The sequence below is a fragment of the Nipponia nippon genome, unplaced genomic scaffold (genome assembly GCF_047370975.1).
Source record: "Nipponia nippon isolate SJK-2023a ecotype South Korea unplaced genomic scaffold, ASM4737097v1 scaffold_6, whole genome shotgun sequence".
NCBI classification, from domain to species: Eukaryota; Metazoa; Chordata; class Aves; order Pelecaniformes; family Threskiornithidae; genus Nipponia; species Nipponia nippon.
The window spans coordinates 31,231,083-31,246,672 of NW_028262380.1; the positions used below are offsets into that span (position 1 = coordinate 31,231,083).

Below are 15,590 nucleotides of genomic sequence, written 5' to 3' on the forward strand. Positions count from 1 at the left end.
TCTATAATCAGAAATTGTTCCCTTTTAGTGAAAATGAATAGTGAACTGTTAATTTGTACCTAGACATTGAATGTGTCAGTAAATATAAAAATGTTTGTGTATCGGATGGATGTTTCTGTCTATAGTTGTATAAAAAAAGATGCTTAATTCTCTAATAGTTTGCAAAGTGAAACTAGGTGCTGTAATATGTAAAATATGCTTTGGAAAATATGCTTAGCAAAGTTCTGTGGCAGCTTCCACACATAAAATACTTTTTGGAATATTTTATACCTGTGACTATTGATTTTTACTGTGTGGCATTGGCATTTCTTCCCTTAGCAGCATTCTGACAATCATGAGACTTGATGAATGCAAATTAGACTAATATATGCAATAAATTTATCCTAAAATGTTATCAAAGAACATGTAAAATAGCCTAGTAAACTGTCAGAGTAATATTTTTCTTATGCATTTTTAATAGGAAGGACATGATCCGACAAATGATGACAAAAATATTTCGTTGTATTGAACCTGAGCTGAATAATCTTATAGCGCTGGGGGACAAGATTGATAGCTTTAATTCCCTTTATATGTTAGTTAAGATGAGTCATCATGTATGGACAGCACAAAATGTGGACCCAGCTTCCTTCCTCAGCACAACACTTGGAAATGTTTTGGTGACTGTCAAAAGGAACTTTGATAAATGCATTGTAAGTTCTTTACTTATTCTGACTAACTATAATATAGAAAGCCCACTCCTACCCCGTTTGATTTTGCATTTCTTTATAGTTAAATTTTTGCTTTTAATTTGAAGTGAAAATTAGTAACTTTATTGCTCTTCTACTGGCCAAACCTTCAAAAAGGATAAACTAATTGGTAGTTGTGTTTCTTTTTCCTCTCCATTCCAGTTTTCTTCAATAATTAGCTATTTGTAAGAAGTATGACCACTCTTGCACTGCTGTGAGCTGGCTGACATTTTTAGTTGTTTGTTTAAACTTGTACTCTTACTGAGATTACTGAAGCCAGTCAAGTAAACTATAGCTCTGTGCCTTTATTACTTACCAAAACAAAACCTCATGGACTTAACCAGTCTGCTTTTCCCCTTTAAGCATAATATACCAAATAGACATGTCTTCCATGTGTTCAGTTATTTCTATCTTATATATAACAAAAACTTAGTCTAGATAAAATAGCAAATCTTCTGGCAGTAGGAGAGGCAGCTTCTACTGTCAGAAAGTTCCTTTCGCTAATACAATATGACCATTATATGACATAATGGCAAGTTTAGTGAAAACATAGTTGCTGGTATAACTTCTTTTTTATTGTCGTAAGTGTAATTTGACTCTAGGCTAACATAATAAGACTGACTGTTCTTGATCAGTTTAATGCTTAAAATATTTTGAAGCCGATTTTTTTGGATTATACTCAAATACAATTTCAGTAGAAGATAAAGAAACTTCCTGTAGCAAAAGGAATTGTTAGCTTGGCTGAATCAGAAAAGCAAAGTTCCTTGTTAGGTTATAGAATGAAATTGTTAATTGCTTCTGGTGGATAAGTTTGGGGTTTTTTTCCCCTTGTTTGTTTGTTTTTCTTAATTCTAAGTAAGTAAACAAAGGAGAATAAAAGCTGGAAGACTTTACTTGCCCATCTTCCTTTTTTCTTTCCAATTATCTTATTTCTTAACAAATTTTGGGCGTAAAAAGGGAGGAAGACTAAGTAGATATACAAATTGAACGATAAAATTATTTCCATGTTTGAATAAATGTCAGTTTTTCAGTATGTCTGCATTTTTCTTTTACTGGTCGTTACATGGTCTGGAGTCATATATTAGAGGCTAACATCTGTTCTTGTTTTAAATTTAAGAGTAACCAAATGAAGCAGATGGATGAAGTAAAAATCTCAAAGAAGAGTAAAGTTGGGATCCTTCCATTTGTTGCTGAATTTGAAGAGTTTGCAGCCCTCGCTGAATCAATTTTCAAAAATGCAGAACGACGAGGAGATCTAGATAAAGCATACATAAAACTTATTAGAGCTGTTTTTGTCAGTGGTAGGTCTTCTGAGGTTGTCATAGTTACTAGAATTATTGTTTCCTCCTATTTATATGTAATTTTGTTCCAGTTAACAGATGATTTTTTTTTTTTTTAAGACTCTCTGTTGCAAGCCACATGACTGGTATTGTGCTGGAATTTTGGTTATCTCTGTTATCAGTAGGAGAGCAAATGTAAACCTTTTGATTGTAATATACTTTTTAAGAGCAAACTGTAGATACTTCCCTTTGTACATACCTGTAAAGTAACTTTCAGTTACAACAGAGGACAGTGGTTAAGGCTATGGAGGGAGAGAGGAGATGGCAGCAACACGACACGCTTAATCTGAATTGGTTTCCTGTCTTTTCTCCCTCTGTCTAACTTAAACAAGGAGATGAATCTGGATGGGATCCCTGGCATTTGGCCCTAATACTGTTTATCTTCACAGCCCTGTCTAAAATAAATCACTTGAGTTCAGGCTGTGAGTTTGACCCTTTCTTGGCAGATTAGGTCCTTTGTGTCGTAGCCTCACAGTAAAATGTCTCTCCAGTCCTCCCTATCTTCCCAGCTATAGTCTGGAAAAATAGCAGCAACACTACTGGTTTTATTTAACGTAAAAAAAAAAAAACCAAACCAACAAACCACAAAAAAACAAAACAGGGGGGATATGCAAGCCAATGAACTCTGGAAAAATTGTTCTTCCCTTTTAAAATGGGGAGGGCATGGATGGACAGACCTCTCTGTGCTGATTTACCTGCAAATTTTCAAACAGCTCCATGTATAGTAATTCCCAGCCACTGAGGCTTACCTCTTTTTTAGGGGAGGATTGAGCAAGAGGAGACAGTAGAGGCAATAAAGCTAGTTTGAGGAAATTACAGCATAGTGGTTCTGACGATACTAGGAAATCGTGAAGAGACATTACTTCATAGTACGGTAGACTAGAGTCCATATGTAGTCAGCAGGAGCATCCCAGCTGATAGGACAGTAAATTTTGAAAATGTTTTTATTTGTTTGCACCCAACTTTTCTGTCCTTAAGAATTTACTGTTCAAGTGATAAAACTAAGTGAACACCAATAGACAGTCAAAACTATACAATGATAAATAACTAGTGTAGGAAGAATTTAGAAAAGCATGTTTTAAAGGGGTTCAAAATTATGCCAGTCAAACACCAAAGAAGAAACAAAATCTTGTTTCAGACAAGTACAGAACAAACTTAAAGAACAAAGAATTATGATGGGGGAGGATAAGGGATAGAAGTAAAGAATGAAGATGAAATAAAGTCAAAATTATGTACAAAATCAGTGCAAGCAGTATGTTTAATGCAGCAGGATATTTAATTTACAAGGTTTGAAACAAGTCAGAAAGATGTAGTACTTCAGGTAGAATTGGGGTGGGGGTGTTAGAAGATTATATGGGAAGAACAAAATTGGCAGTAGCAGACTTTTCCTAGTTGGCAATTCAGTGTTCTGACTGAAATGAATGTGTGATCTTTGTTGATACTCTGGTGCCCAGGATCACTTTCATGGCCAGCGTCCTGGTAGTCTCAGCAAAATCACTAACGGATGAACGGGCATAGAGACTTAATTGCGCTCTTTGTTGAAGCCATCCTCTTTCAGCTTGGTTTTAGGCGCAATAAGGGAGTGATATGTAGAATTTCTTTTGCCTGCCCTGTTTTTTTTTGGGGGGGGGGGATGAAAGTAAGAGACCTATGTGCGGGATTATCCATTTTTATTATTAAATTTGGGAATTGGCAGTAACTTTGACCATACAACTAATAAGCTAAGCAAAAATTGAGAGACTGGGAAGTACATTTTAAAAAACCCGCCACCTTATTGAAGATTTTTGTTCTAGCAAAGAGGGGAATGAGACTTTTCTTAAGTAGTTCTGTCATGTGAAATTTAGGGATAATGAAAGCATGCTTGTAAGCCTCCACAGAATGTTCTCGCTTATGTAAATGTCCGTCTGTAGTCACTATTTAGGATCCTTTTAGAGGTGACTTTTTTGGCATACAGATTTCATGGTCTTAGAGCCTGTACATATATGTTACTTCTTATGTTACAAAATGCCTTTTCTGACAGTATTACGGTTATTGGTTATGTTTTCCTGAATTTGGTTGTCCTTTTGGTATTTTAAGTATTTTGCTTCCTTTTTCTTTCAGTTGAGAAGGTAGCTAATGAAAGCCAGAAAACACCCAGAGATGTGGTCATGATGGAGAACTTCCATCATATTTTTGCAACACTTTCTCGCTTGAAAATTTCTTGTCTTGAGGCTGAGAAAAAAGAAGCCAAACAAAAATACACTGATCATCTTCAGTCTTATGTAATCTACTCACTCGGACAGCCTCTTGAGAAATTAAATGTAAGTATATTTGAGTTTATAGACTACTCTGTACCACTTAAATGTATTTCTCAAGTGTTTAGTTTGCACTATCTGATCTCTTTATCACTGCATCTATCATTATCTCTATTTTATTATTTTAAACTCAAGCATGCCTGGCAAGAATACTCTACTCATGAGGGTAACAGTCTTTGATGAAAAAAACCCAAATTTTTCATGGCAATGAATAGTACTGACTAAATTTAAGAAAATGCTTTTGAGGAAGCAAAAAGCGAGGGGAAAAGTAATCAGGAGCTTTGGGATAAATTTCCCCACCTCAACTGCAGAGAAAATTACTGTAGTTTCTGAACTGTTCAACAATAAGAAAAGTTTTAGGAAAGTTCTGTATGTCCGAAATTGAACCAAGTGTTAAACTCAAAGCTGACTTAGGTTCATACTCAGTTCTGCCCACTCAATGTTTCCCACTGTTCATTGCTCTTTCTATAAGGAGGGTTTCAGCCATTCATTTTCTGAAAAGTCTTAAGATGTAGTCTCTTTTTGAAAAGTAAAATGCTTTATTGCTGCTTCCCACTTATGGTGGGTTAACTCTGGCCAGCACCAAAGCTGCCACATAACTAACTGCTTGATCATTCTTCCTTCCCCAAGCAGGACAGGGGAGAGAATAGGAAAAGCAAAAGTGAGAAAACTTGGGGGTGGAGATAAAGACAGTTTAATCAGTGAAGGGGGGGGGGGGGAGAGAGAGAGAGAGAGAGAGAGAGAAAGGTGATGCAAAAGCAGAAAGGCAGTCACTCACTACCTCCCACAAGCAGACTGATGCCCAGCCAGTGTCTGAGCAACAGCCACCTTGAAGACAAACACCACCCCCGCCCCCTCCTCTAACCCTAATTTTTGTAGCTAAGCGTGATGCTACATGCTATGGAGTACCCTTTGGCCAGGTTTGACCTGTTCAGCAATAACCAAAACATTGGTGTGTTATCAGCCTTGTTTAGCCACAGATCCAAAACACAGCACCCTATGGGCTGCTATAAAGTAAGTTAATTCCATGTGGTTCTACATGCATGTTCATAGGCATACTTCCCTCCATTTTTATTATATTGAGCCAACTGTGCGGGGCAGTGAAAAGAGAGAGCAATTATGAACAAATATTGCTGTTGTGTAATTATGGTTTAAGTAGAGAAATTCCTATTCGGATGCTTATTCAGTTTATCCAAAAGATCCACTATTTTCCCAGGCTAGGGCCTCATTAACTGAGGATTTTGAGGTTGATTCAGTATTAGTTATAAGGTTGCAAAGAAAAGCTTGGTTGTTTCTATAAATGATTGAATTTCAGTTTTACGCTAGTACTTACGGAGTGCTGTATTGTTGGGCTGTGCTTTAATGTTTATGGCTGAGCACTACTTCATGCCCAATTAAAAAACAAAAATGGGGGGAACACACAACAGTTGTCAAGCAGAATCAAGACTTAACTACACATATGCTTGTCAAATTAAGTTAATTAGTCTAGCTTTGTGATAATCATTAATGCTGTTCTTGTTTGTTAGCATTTTTTTGAAGGTGTTGAAGCTCGTGTGGCACAAGGTATACGAGAAGAGGAAGTAAGCTATCAACTGGCTTTTAATAAACAAGAGCTTCGTAAAGTTATAAAGGAATATCCCGGTAAGGAAGTGAAGAAGGGATTGGATAATCTCTACAAGAAGGTAGATAAACATCTCTGTGAAGAAGAAAACTTACTTCAGGTAAACTAAATCATGGCTTAAAAACCTTGTAATGTTTACACAAAGACTTTTGCATATGTATTCTGTGAGAAGTGGCTAGCTTCAGCATAACTCTGAAAAACCATTAATTTTGAGCAGAGGTTTTTTTTTTTTATAATCCCACTCTGATTCTATTTGTTGTAACATTGATTTGAACCGTCATAGTAGAGATAGAGTTCAGAAAGAAACTTCCTTTGTGATTCCCTAGGTGTCCATTAATGGGTGATCTCTGTTCTGCAAAATATACTGGAAGTAGAGAGAACTAGATTTAAATGAACTGTTACCCTGATAAGAAATTTAGCTGGTATATTGTAGCAGAATATACTTTCAATTACATCTTTCCTGATAGTTATATTGTTTAAGGTTTTTTTTACACTCTGTAAGCTTTCTCACTGGAGAAAATGATAAGTAGATTTAAGAGTTAAGCATGTATTAACAGCTTTTTAAAGCCTGAAGTGTGAATTATAGCGCTGTTTTGGTTCGGGATGTTTTCTTTAAAGACAAAAGCAATACCTCTTTCAGGGCAACTTTCTCTTCTGTACTATTTTCTGCTTTGCAGATTTGGTAGGAAACTTGTAAACAATAAAGATCTTGAACTTAATGGGTAAAAAACTTCAATCATTTTTTTACTGCAGCATCTCAGTTTACTGAACTTTGTTGTTAGCAAGCTTTAAAGTGACACCTAAACTGAGAATCCCTTAATGAGCCAATGTTTTGTAGTTCACCTATAATGTATTGTGCCAGTTGACGTTTCCTAAAGTTTGCTTTCTTTGGCAGGTTGTGTGGCATTCCATGCAAGATGAATTTATACGACAATACAAGCACTTTGAAGGGCTGATAGCTCGCTGCTATCCTGGATCAGGAATTACTATGGAATTCACTATACAGGATATTTTAGACTACTGCTCCAGTATTGCACAGTCTCATTAAGTTCTAGAAAGGGAAAGAGAAGCTAGCAAAGTTTGTGCCTGTGTATAAGGGAATCAAACACTATAAATGCTATTTGTTTTTAAAAGGTGGATTTCCATGTGTATGTGTAGTTAACTGCCATATATGTCAAGTTACACTCCTGCTTCAAACGTCTTTCAGGGCAAAATGAAACCTTCGGGGACTGGTTGCTCTTCTACTGGGTTGAAGTACTGTTTGAAAGCATTAATTCTGTGAAACACTTTGGATATAGTTTTACCCTTCCCCTGATGTTCAGGTAATTTTATTTATAATCCCTTCTCTTGCTAAAAGCAGTAAGCACTACCGTCATAGTATGCAAAAAAGATAATACTGTTTTCATAATATTTTGCATCTTGGAAATTATGTAAGTATTAAAGACTATCAAATCCTTTCCCTTCCTTGTTCTGGAAAGTATGGATGTGGAACTTTATGCAGTGGGAAGACTGAATTTGTGTTCTGAGAAGTAATGTGACTATGGTTATAATTCTTAATTAAACTGTGTTCATCATAGTCTTTATTTCTATGGAGTGTTATTTCAAAAAGGTGAAAATACAGTCATCTCTACTGTTTTGTCTCTGGGCATTTAAGTAGAATCACTCTATTTCTCAACAAGCTTCCCCCCCCCCTTCCCTTTAGTAAGCATGACATAGCATCAGTATACTCCCAGCTGATTAATCCCTTCCTCCTCCTGGAGCTTCAGCTGCTGTGATTCAGGACCTGTTTTTTCTGTACAGCTTGAGGAAGTTGCTAGGTTGTTGGATAGAGCTGGGATGTATGTAGAATAGAAACAGACACAATAAAGGGAAACATGCAGGCATAGGTAAGATTTTGGGGTTTGAGATGCAGATGAAAGAATAAAAGACAAAACCCAGTAACAGAGGAACATTGTAAAACTCGGAAGGAAAACATAACCTGCTAGATGGGCAACTTGGCAACAGTGAGGCACCTGGATTTGGGTGAGCGTACCAACACTTTTAAGTCTTGTAGCTCATTAAATCCTAGTTGTCTGTTTACTAATAAAATATTTGATCCAAGTTGTATATAACTTGCTTACAGTGTCTGCATGTGACAAAAGGTAGCCAGAGCAACACCAAGGGGAGGTAAGGGTTACGCTTGGCAGAAGTTCCCTTTAAACTAGTATAGACAGCTTATAAAAGAGGACTGCCTGTCACTTTTACATCGGCCGCTTCAATCCCTGGAGCGTGGCCACAGCAACTACGCAACAGGCAACAATACCACAGGCAGTAAATGCAAGTAAGACCCTCTGGAAAAGGATCACAGGCGGCGGTAACATCCGTCTCTCCGCTTTGGCTGCAGCCAGAGCTAAGCTGTCCTCGCGGGCCGTGCCTCTGCATACAGCCAGTAGCTCACCCCGAGTGACAGCTCCTCCGTCAGCCTTGCGTCAGAGCTCCTAAGGCAGTGTCGGGGCTCAGCCGTGCCCCTCCGCTCCGAGCCCAGCCCGCCTATTTCAGCCTCCGTTGCTCCGGCGCTGAGGAAAGCCCCACACGCTAACGCGTTTTGGGAGGCGCTGTCCGAGAGTGAGGAGCTCGTCCCCGCTAACGCCGCGGCGTCAAACGGCTGGCGTCACACGGTACGTCACTCTTAGCGCGAGGGCTGCCGGTCGCGCGGGAAGGGGCGAGGCGGCCGGTGCGGGCGGCGGTTGGCTCGGCCGGCCGCGGGTGCAGGCGCGTGCCCCGTTGCTGAGGTGACGGGGCGGAAGCGGCCGTTGCTCCGCGCGCCATTTTCAAACGGCCGGTGCGGCCTAGGTGGCTGCGCGGGGTCTGGGGAGCGGGAGCGCCGGCCCCGGGGAGCGCCTAGAGGGCGCGGCGGGCGGGCAGGCAGGGCTCGGGTCCGCCGGGGCGGGTGCCCTGTCGGGGAAGGAGGAGGGTGCTGCCGGCGGGACCGGGGCTCCTCGCCTGCAGGCAGGTAGGCGGGCGGCGGCGGCGCTCGGCGGCTAGCTTGGGCTCCGGCGGTCCCGGCGGCGGCCGTTGTAGCAGCCCTGAGGAGAGCGTGGCGCTGGGCCGCTCTCGTCTGTTCTGCCCCTGGGGAGCGCAGATTAGCCTGGGCGGCCTCTCCCAGCGTCTGGCCTATACGCTGGTCTCTCCTTCCCTCGGCGTTGTGCAGCCCCCTTTCCTCGTCGGAGCTGCCTCTCTGCCGAAGCCTCGCTGAAACATCTCGCCTACTCCTTAGTGGCTCGCCCTGCAAGAATTTTCTTTTAACGGTACGTCTGATAAGACCGACTGGAGGGAGGGTGGAAAAAGTAAAATAAACCTGTTTAAAAAGGGACTGACTGCTCCTCTGTAGGTATAGATTGGGGTTGCTGAAAGGTCTATACAGCTTCCAGTTTGGGGAGATAGGTGATGAGCAGGCTCATAATCGATAGGGGTTTCTTGTGCTGTAACATGAACTTAGAGGTTTTGGTGACTCTCTAAAGAAAAAATCTGTTTTTCTAGAGCAAGAGCTGCCTTTCTATTGGCAAAGTGGTGACACTTCTTAGCAAACATGGTGTATGAATATCTAGTCAGAAGTGAACTCCCAGCAAATCAACTTGGAAACAGTCTTTGCCAAAACAAGTGCAGACTCATTCAGCGTATCTTGAAAACGATGTTGCAGTAACAGCATTTCACAACACAGCCTTCAGTGTCCGTGGACTGCATAGAGGCAGGTATTAGAGCATTACTATAGTCAAATGGTTGGTCCGCTAGATGCCTATTTTACCTGGGTGAAAACTAAGCTAGCTCTTCATAGCAGAATGAGCTATGTGACCAGTAATTACAGGATGGGAACAGGTGTTTTGTAAACATATTTCACACACACGCAAAAAAAAAAAAAAAAGCCTTTAGCATATTGGTTCTGATAAACAAAAAATGCATTTTGGGATTTCCCAGAACTGAGACTGGAAACTCTAGTTCATAACTGTCTTTGGTGTTAACGTTATAGACTCAATAAAGAAATTGATTTCGTAGCATATACATTTGTCTGTGCTAATTTCTTTGTGTTCCATTGCCAGCTATGTAGTTTTATCTTTCTTCCACATGGCTCAATGACCGTATTATGTCTTCTGTGGCCAAGTTACATCTTTGCTCTGCTTTTTTCTTATTACATTTTCTTATTGATAACACAAGTATTGCATCTGGAACAGTTCTTAACCTATACTCACCATGAATTTTGCTGCATTGGTTTCAGACTGAAAGGAGGGCTTCAATGTGCTAAAGCTTTTCTGTTTCATATTCCAGTTGTAATGGTTAGTCTAATGCCTATTAACATTGCTTCTTTCACACAATTTTATGCAAATTGATTCTATACTTATAGCCTAAAGGAACTGGATTTGAAGTTCCATTATTGCCCATCTTTCACATCAATGTTCAATTTCAGTCATTGGTGACTTAGCACCTATGAACTGTTCCCTGTTGTTCTAAATACGTTGTCCTGGTTCTGGCTGGGATAGAGTTAATTTTCTTCCTAGTAGCTGGTATAGTGCTGTGTTTTGGATTCAGTATGAGAATATGTTGATAACGCGCTGATGTTTTAGCTGTTGCTAAGTAGTGCTTACACTAGGCAAGGAGTTTTCAGCTTCCCATGCTCTGCCCGGTGCACAGGCAGCTGGGAGGGGGCACAGCCAGGACAGCTGACCCAAACTGGCCAAAGGGCTATTCCATACCGTGTGACGTCATGCTCAGTATATAAACTGGGGGGAGTTGGCTGGGGGGCACTGATTGCTGCTCCGGGACGAGCTGGGTATCGCTCAGCAGGTGGTGAGCAATTGCATTGTGCATCACTTGGTTTGTATATTCTTTTATCATTATCATTTTTTTCTTCCTCTGCTGTCCTATTAAACTGTCTTTATCTCAACCCATGGGTTTTAATGTTTTTTCGATTCTCTCCCCCCATCGCACTGGGAGGGGAGGAGGGTGAGCGAATGGCTGTGTGGTGCTTAGTTGCCAACTGGGGTTAAACCATGACATATGTCTATTTCATAAACACCTAGGTCTTCAAAAGACTGCTCGCAACCATCCAGGCATATCACAAAATGAAGCACATGGAAGTTGTCATATCTCTTCCGTGAAAGATGCACTCATTTAGACATCTTGATAAATCCTTGTCTAGAAATGCCTGATTTAAGTACTGTTTAATTTTGCCTTTTCGTTTGTTTATCTGATTTTCTGTTTTTCATCTCAAATGGAAATTATATTTTCTTCCTAGCAGCACTAAATTACATGAAATATTTAGCGAATGAATGTGATGTGAACTATTTATGCAGCTAATGTAGCCTATCTTGTGGGAAATACCAAAGCTGTTAAGAGTGCTTTCCAGCACTTTGCAAATTTACAGACAAATCTAGTAAGTTCAACATACCTTTCACTATGACTCAATCGTGATTCACAAGGCTATTACGTTTCTTTAAAGAAGAAGATAATCTGGATTGAGTTGACTGAATAAGAATGGTGTAGAAAACTTGGATTTCCAAAAAGCTTTTGAGAAGGTTCTTTACCAAAGGCTTTTAAGAAAGCAGGTCTCTCAGAAATGGGGAAAAGGTCATTTAATAACTCACTAAGTGGTTAAAAGAAAGGGTAGAAAGTGCTACCTTACGGTGAATGTGCAGAAGACTTTCTGCTGTTTAACACTGATCAGTGATCTGAAAGAACGGGTTAAACAGTGAGGGACAAAATTTGCTCGTTACATGGACATGTTAAGAGCAGTCCAAGGGTTGCAGAGGACTATCACTGGCCTGAGTAATAAAGTGGGAGTTAAGGAGCAGTGTTAATAAAGGCAAAGTAACACACATCATGGGCTCTAAAGTGTCAATTACCACTCAGGAAAAGAGATGTTAGTGTCACTGTGAATGCATCTAATTGATGCTTTAGAGCACTCGGAAAGGCAAATGATAAGTTAGGAATCATTATGAATAGTGAACGCTACAGCAAAGAATCTTTGTGGCTCCTCAGAGTGATCTCAATGTCAGAAAAAGCATGGAAAAGGAACAAGCCGTACAAGCTACTAGAAAATTTTGGAAAATAGATTTGCTAAAGATGCCATCATGAATGACTGAAAGCATGAATAAGGAATGATTATTTAGTATGTCTTACAATAAGAAAAAAAAAAAAGGGCGGGATGACACACACACCTGTGAATTTATGATATCCTTTTCCAGACATACAGTTAAAATCAGGAATTCATTGCCACAGGTTGTTTTGATGTAGAAGTGCAAAAGATTCAAGAAAACAATTAGACATGTCTAAGAAAGGTCTGTCAGGTACTTTTATAATGGTTTAAGTTCAACTTTAGGCCCATCAAGTCCCTGCACTATAGGCTTATATAAAGAGAAGGTATGTAGGAGTAAGATTTAGCTCATGTTTTTTACGTCTTTATACTCTTGCTGTGGCAACTGTCAGAGACACGGGGTATTGGGTCAGACTGATCTTGGATTCAACTGAATCAGTACAGCAGTTCATTTTACATTTCCAGAAAACCAAATTTTCCTGGTGGAGAAGTTACTAGATACTTTTTGATGTCATGATAAGACTAGTGATAGACTTTAAGTTTAGGGTATGAGATTTATGGTATGGCTGTCTGTGATGACAGAAGTCTGGAATTACTGACACATAATTTCTTTTCAACCCAGAGTGTACAATGATTATTGTCTCTGAAGACTTTAATATCTGTGTTAAGCTCTCTGAAATAACAACCCCCAATTCTTTTTATTTTCATTCCTGGACATCTTTTGGACCTATACTCCAGCTACTCATTTCCTGGACTAATTTTGGATCAGATGTGGATCTCAGGAATATAAGATAATACCCTTTCTTGTTTTATTCTGGTGGCAATCATGTCTTGAATTAAAAATTCCTAGTCTTTAGGAAGGAGAGTGATTCAACCAGAAAACTGTTGGTACCTCTCGTATTAGAGTATGTTTGGGTAACTATACCTCACTTAAATGTCCATTGCAGTGATTGAGCAAGGTCCTGTATCTACTTCCTAGCCACAGTTACCGGAGTGCTAACACCTGTCCATTTCCAGTCACTGCAGAAAAACTTTATTCCCTTACAAGCTGTGACACAGTTTTGTTCTTGATGTTTCTTCTGTAAAACTTTCTCAATATGATTAGTAGAACAATCCTTTCTCTTTCCAAAACACAAGCTATTAAATCAAGTCTAATGAATGATTTTAAACTAATTGAATCTTTTTAACTGATATGGTTCTTCTTAGGAGAAGGTGGGCTCAAGAGTTATCAGCTTACTTCTGTAGTAATATAAGGTGTATTCCTGAGACTAAATCTAGACACGGTAACACAATCACTGTTTTCCTGACTTCAACACAGAATCCTCAACATTAATGCAGAAGTACCAAGGTCTCATCACTTTTAGCTTTAATCTTTGGCTGCCAAAGGAGAACAAAGAGCGTTTAATACACGTTAGTACATTGACTTCCACTTGGTACATTGACAGTTACCACTTAGTGGAAGGAAATGTGCCTCCTCCTTCTTCAACCATCCCAGTACAATATGTAAGGGATTGTTCTCCATGCCATTGCCTAGTTAATATCTCAATGTCCTGAAGCTCTTCAGACAAATATTTTGGCAGTACCTGGAACAGATGCTGTGCTCATAAGACTGGTGATTTTTCACTCATCCATGGAGCAGTACCTAGCAACAACAGTCCTGTTGCTAGACTTATTTGTAGTGTTTTGATACAATGAGATGAAATCTTACTTTCCAGCCTCAGACATGAGAGAAATGTGTGTGTTTTCTCATTTTATTATTCATAAATAATTTTATTTTCAAATACCTGCATATATTTATTTAATATGTTTTTTAAATCTGCGGGATTGTGAAACAGCATGGTTTAAATGATAGCTATATTCTATCCCCTTTATATGAGATGCAAACAATGCTTCCTCGGATTGGCAGTTTGGCTGCTGACGTCTTTGAAATTACTGAAGAAATGTGAGGGAAAATGTTTTACAGAAATAACTGGTTTTCAAAAATATTTCTAACTATTGAAGAGATGTTTTCACATATTGAGGTGCATCAACTTTAGTATTCCATTTCTCTTCTCATTCTATCTCTAAATCCAGAAGGACATAACTATGTAAAAATTCTTCCTCCCTCAAGTGTACATGGCAAAACCAAAAATCTCATCTGGATTCAGATACAGTAGTGCTGATCCAGCCCCTTTTAGATCAGGTTAGTAATAAAAAGATAACTAATCAGTCAGAAGAAAAAAAAAATCATCCTTGAGCTGTATTTTCCAGAAAACGATGCGGATAGGAAAGGAAAAAACCATCAGTGTACTATAGTCCTGTTTTCCCTCATAGAAAAAAGATGTTCAAAGTTAATGTGTCTTTAAAATTTTACACATGTTATGCAATTTTACAAATGGTTGGCATAAGTTTATGTTAAGTACTGCCTTGTAAACTTTGAAAGCAAGATTTATATATGAAAGAAAAAAGTATATGGGGTTTTTGAGAATAATCTGTCAGTTTGCATTGTGGAAGAGACCATGATGACCATGATTCAAAAAAATCAGAATATACTTCATAGTCTCCCCACAGAAAGATCTTTTCAGAAGTTCAGTTTGTACATACTGGAAAGAATGAATTATGGTTGTACTCTAAGATGTTAGGAAAGAGAAAACTAATTGCCAAGGCAAATATTTCTTTTTAAAGAAATACGTAAATATGTTTAAAACTTTTTAGTTGCTCTATGATTCTCTTTTGGATTACTTGAATTTTAAGGACATGCTTATGCACTGTATTTCCTACACAAAAAATGGTTTGTCCATTACTTTTTTCTGTATTATTCCTTCTTTAAAGGACACATGCTGTAACAGTCTTTTGCAGGAGCCCTATTTTTCTTGACTGTGACAAAAGCTGCTTTGGAGGTGTGTTTACAATGACTACAACTGCAGAGCGAAGGTTCATTAATCTCAGGAAACGTCTAGATCAACTGGGCTATCGGCAACCGTTGGGAGTGGAGAGTTTACCTTTGGTGGAAAATCTTTTTAGGTATTCAAAAGGAGATTCATTAAAAATATAGTAATCATATAATAGGTATTATTTGATTTTTGACATAATAGGGAGAATGCTTAGTCTGAAGATTATTTTCAGACAATGTTATTTCAGAGCTAACATTCAGTTCCTGTGTATGATAAAAAAAAAATTTCACGATGAGGGTGGTGAAACACTGGAACGGATTACCCAGAGAGGTGGTAGCTGCCCCATCCTTGGAAACATTCAAGGCCAGGCTGCATGGGGCCCTGAGCAACCTGATCTAGTTGTAGATGTCCCTGCCCATTCCAGGGGGGTTGGACTAGATGACCTTTAAAGGTCCCTTCTATCCCAAAGCATTCTATGATTCTATGATAAAGTCAAATGGGTTTGTGTAAGTGATGAGAACATCTTAAGATTTCATTTAATTCAGTAGAATTGTTTCTAAGGATCTATGGTCGAGGAAAAGTAAACTTTTATAACCTCATAAGAGTGCCAAGAGTAGTCACTATTGATATGTGCTTAAAGGACTCACCCATATAACTGGTTGTATAAAAA

At 39.0% G+C, this 15,590-nt stretch overlaps 2 protein-coding genes across 14 annotated transcripts in view; both read left to right on the forward strand.

Annotated features, from left to right (window-relative positions):
* Positions 1-7,556, forward strand: part of EXOC1 (exocyst complex component 1) — a 33,538-nt gene extending 25,982 nt beyond the window's left edge. For all 9 annotated transcript variants that reach the window (XM_087735747.1, XM_087735751.1, XM_087735752.1 and 6 more), the window contains 5 exons: positions 461-689; positions 1,843-2,026; positions 4,166-4,365; positions 5,886-6,080; positions 6,876-7,556. In XM_087735747.1, coding sequence (XP_087591873.1) covers positions 461-689; positions 1,843-2,026; positions 4,166-4,365; positions 5,886-6,080; positions 6,876-7,028 — 961 coding nt within the window. In that variant the 3' untranslated portion in view covers positions 7,029-7,556. The remainder of the gene's footprint in view (positions 1-460; positions 690-1,842; positions 2,027-4,165; positions 4,366-5,885; positions 6,081-6,875) is intronic.
* An 867-nt stretch (positions 7,557-8,423) lies between these two features.
* CEP135 (centrosomal protein 135) overlaps positions 8,424-15,590 on the forward strand; it is a 41,456-nt gene continuing 34,289 nt past the window's right edge. For 2 of the 5 annotated variants that reach the window (XR_015699516.1, XM_087735736.1), the window contains exons 1-2: positions 8,424-9,267; positions 14,876-15,050. Coding sequence is in view for 2 of the 5 variants with exons in the window: in XM_087735736.1 (XP_087591862.1) it covers positions 14,938-15,050 (113 nt within the window). In the remaining 3 variants the exon portion in view is untranslated. Of the gene's footprint in view, positions 9,268-9,499; positions 9,712-14,875; positions 15,051-15,590 lie in introns of those variants that run through there. The other 3 variants (XM_087735737.1, XM_087735739.1, XM_087735738.1) reach the window with 3 other exon arrangements.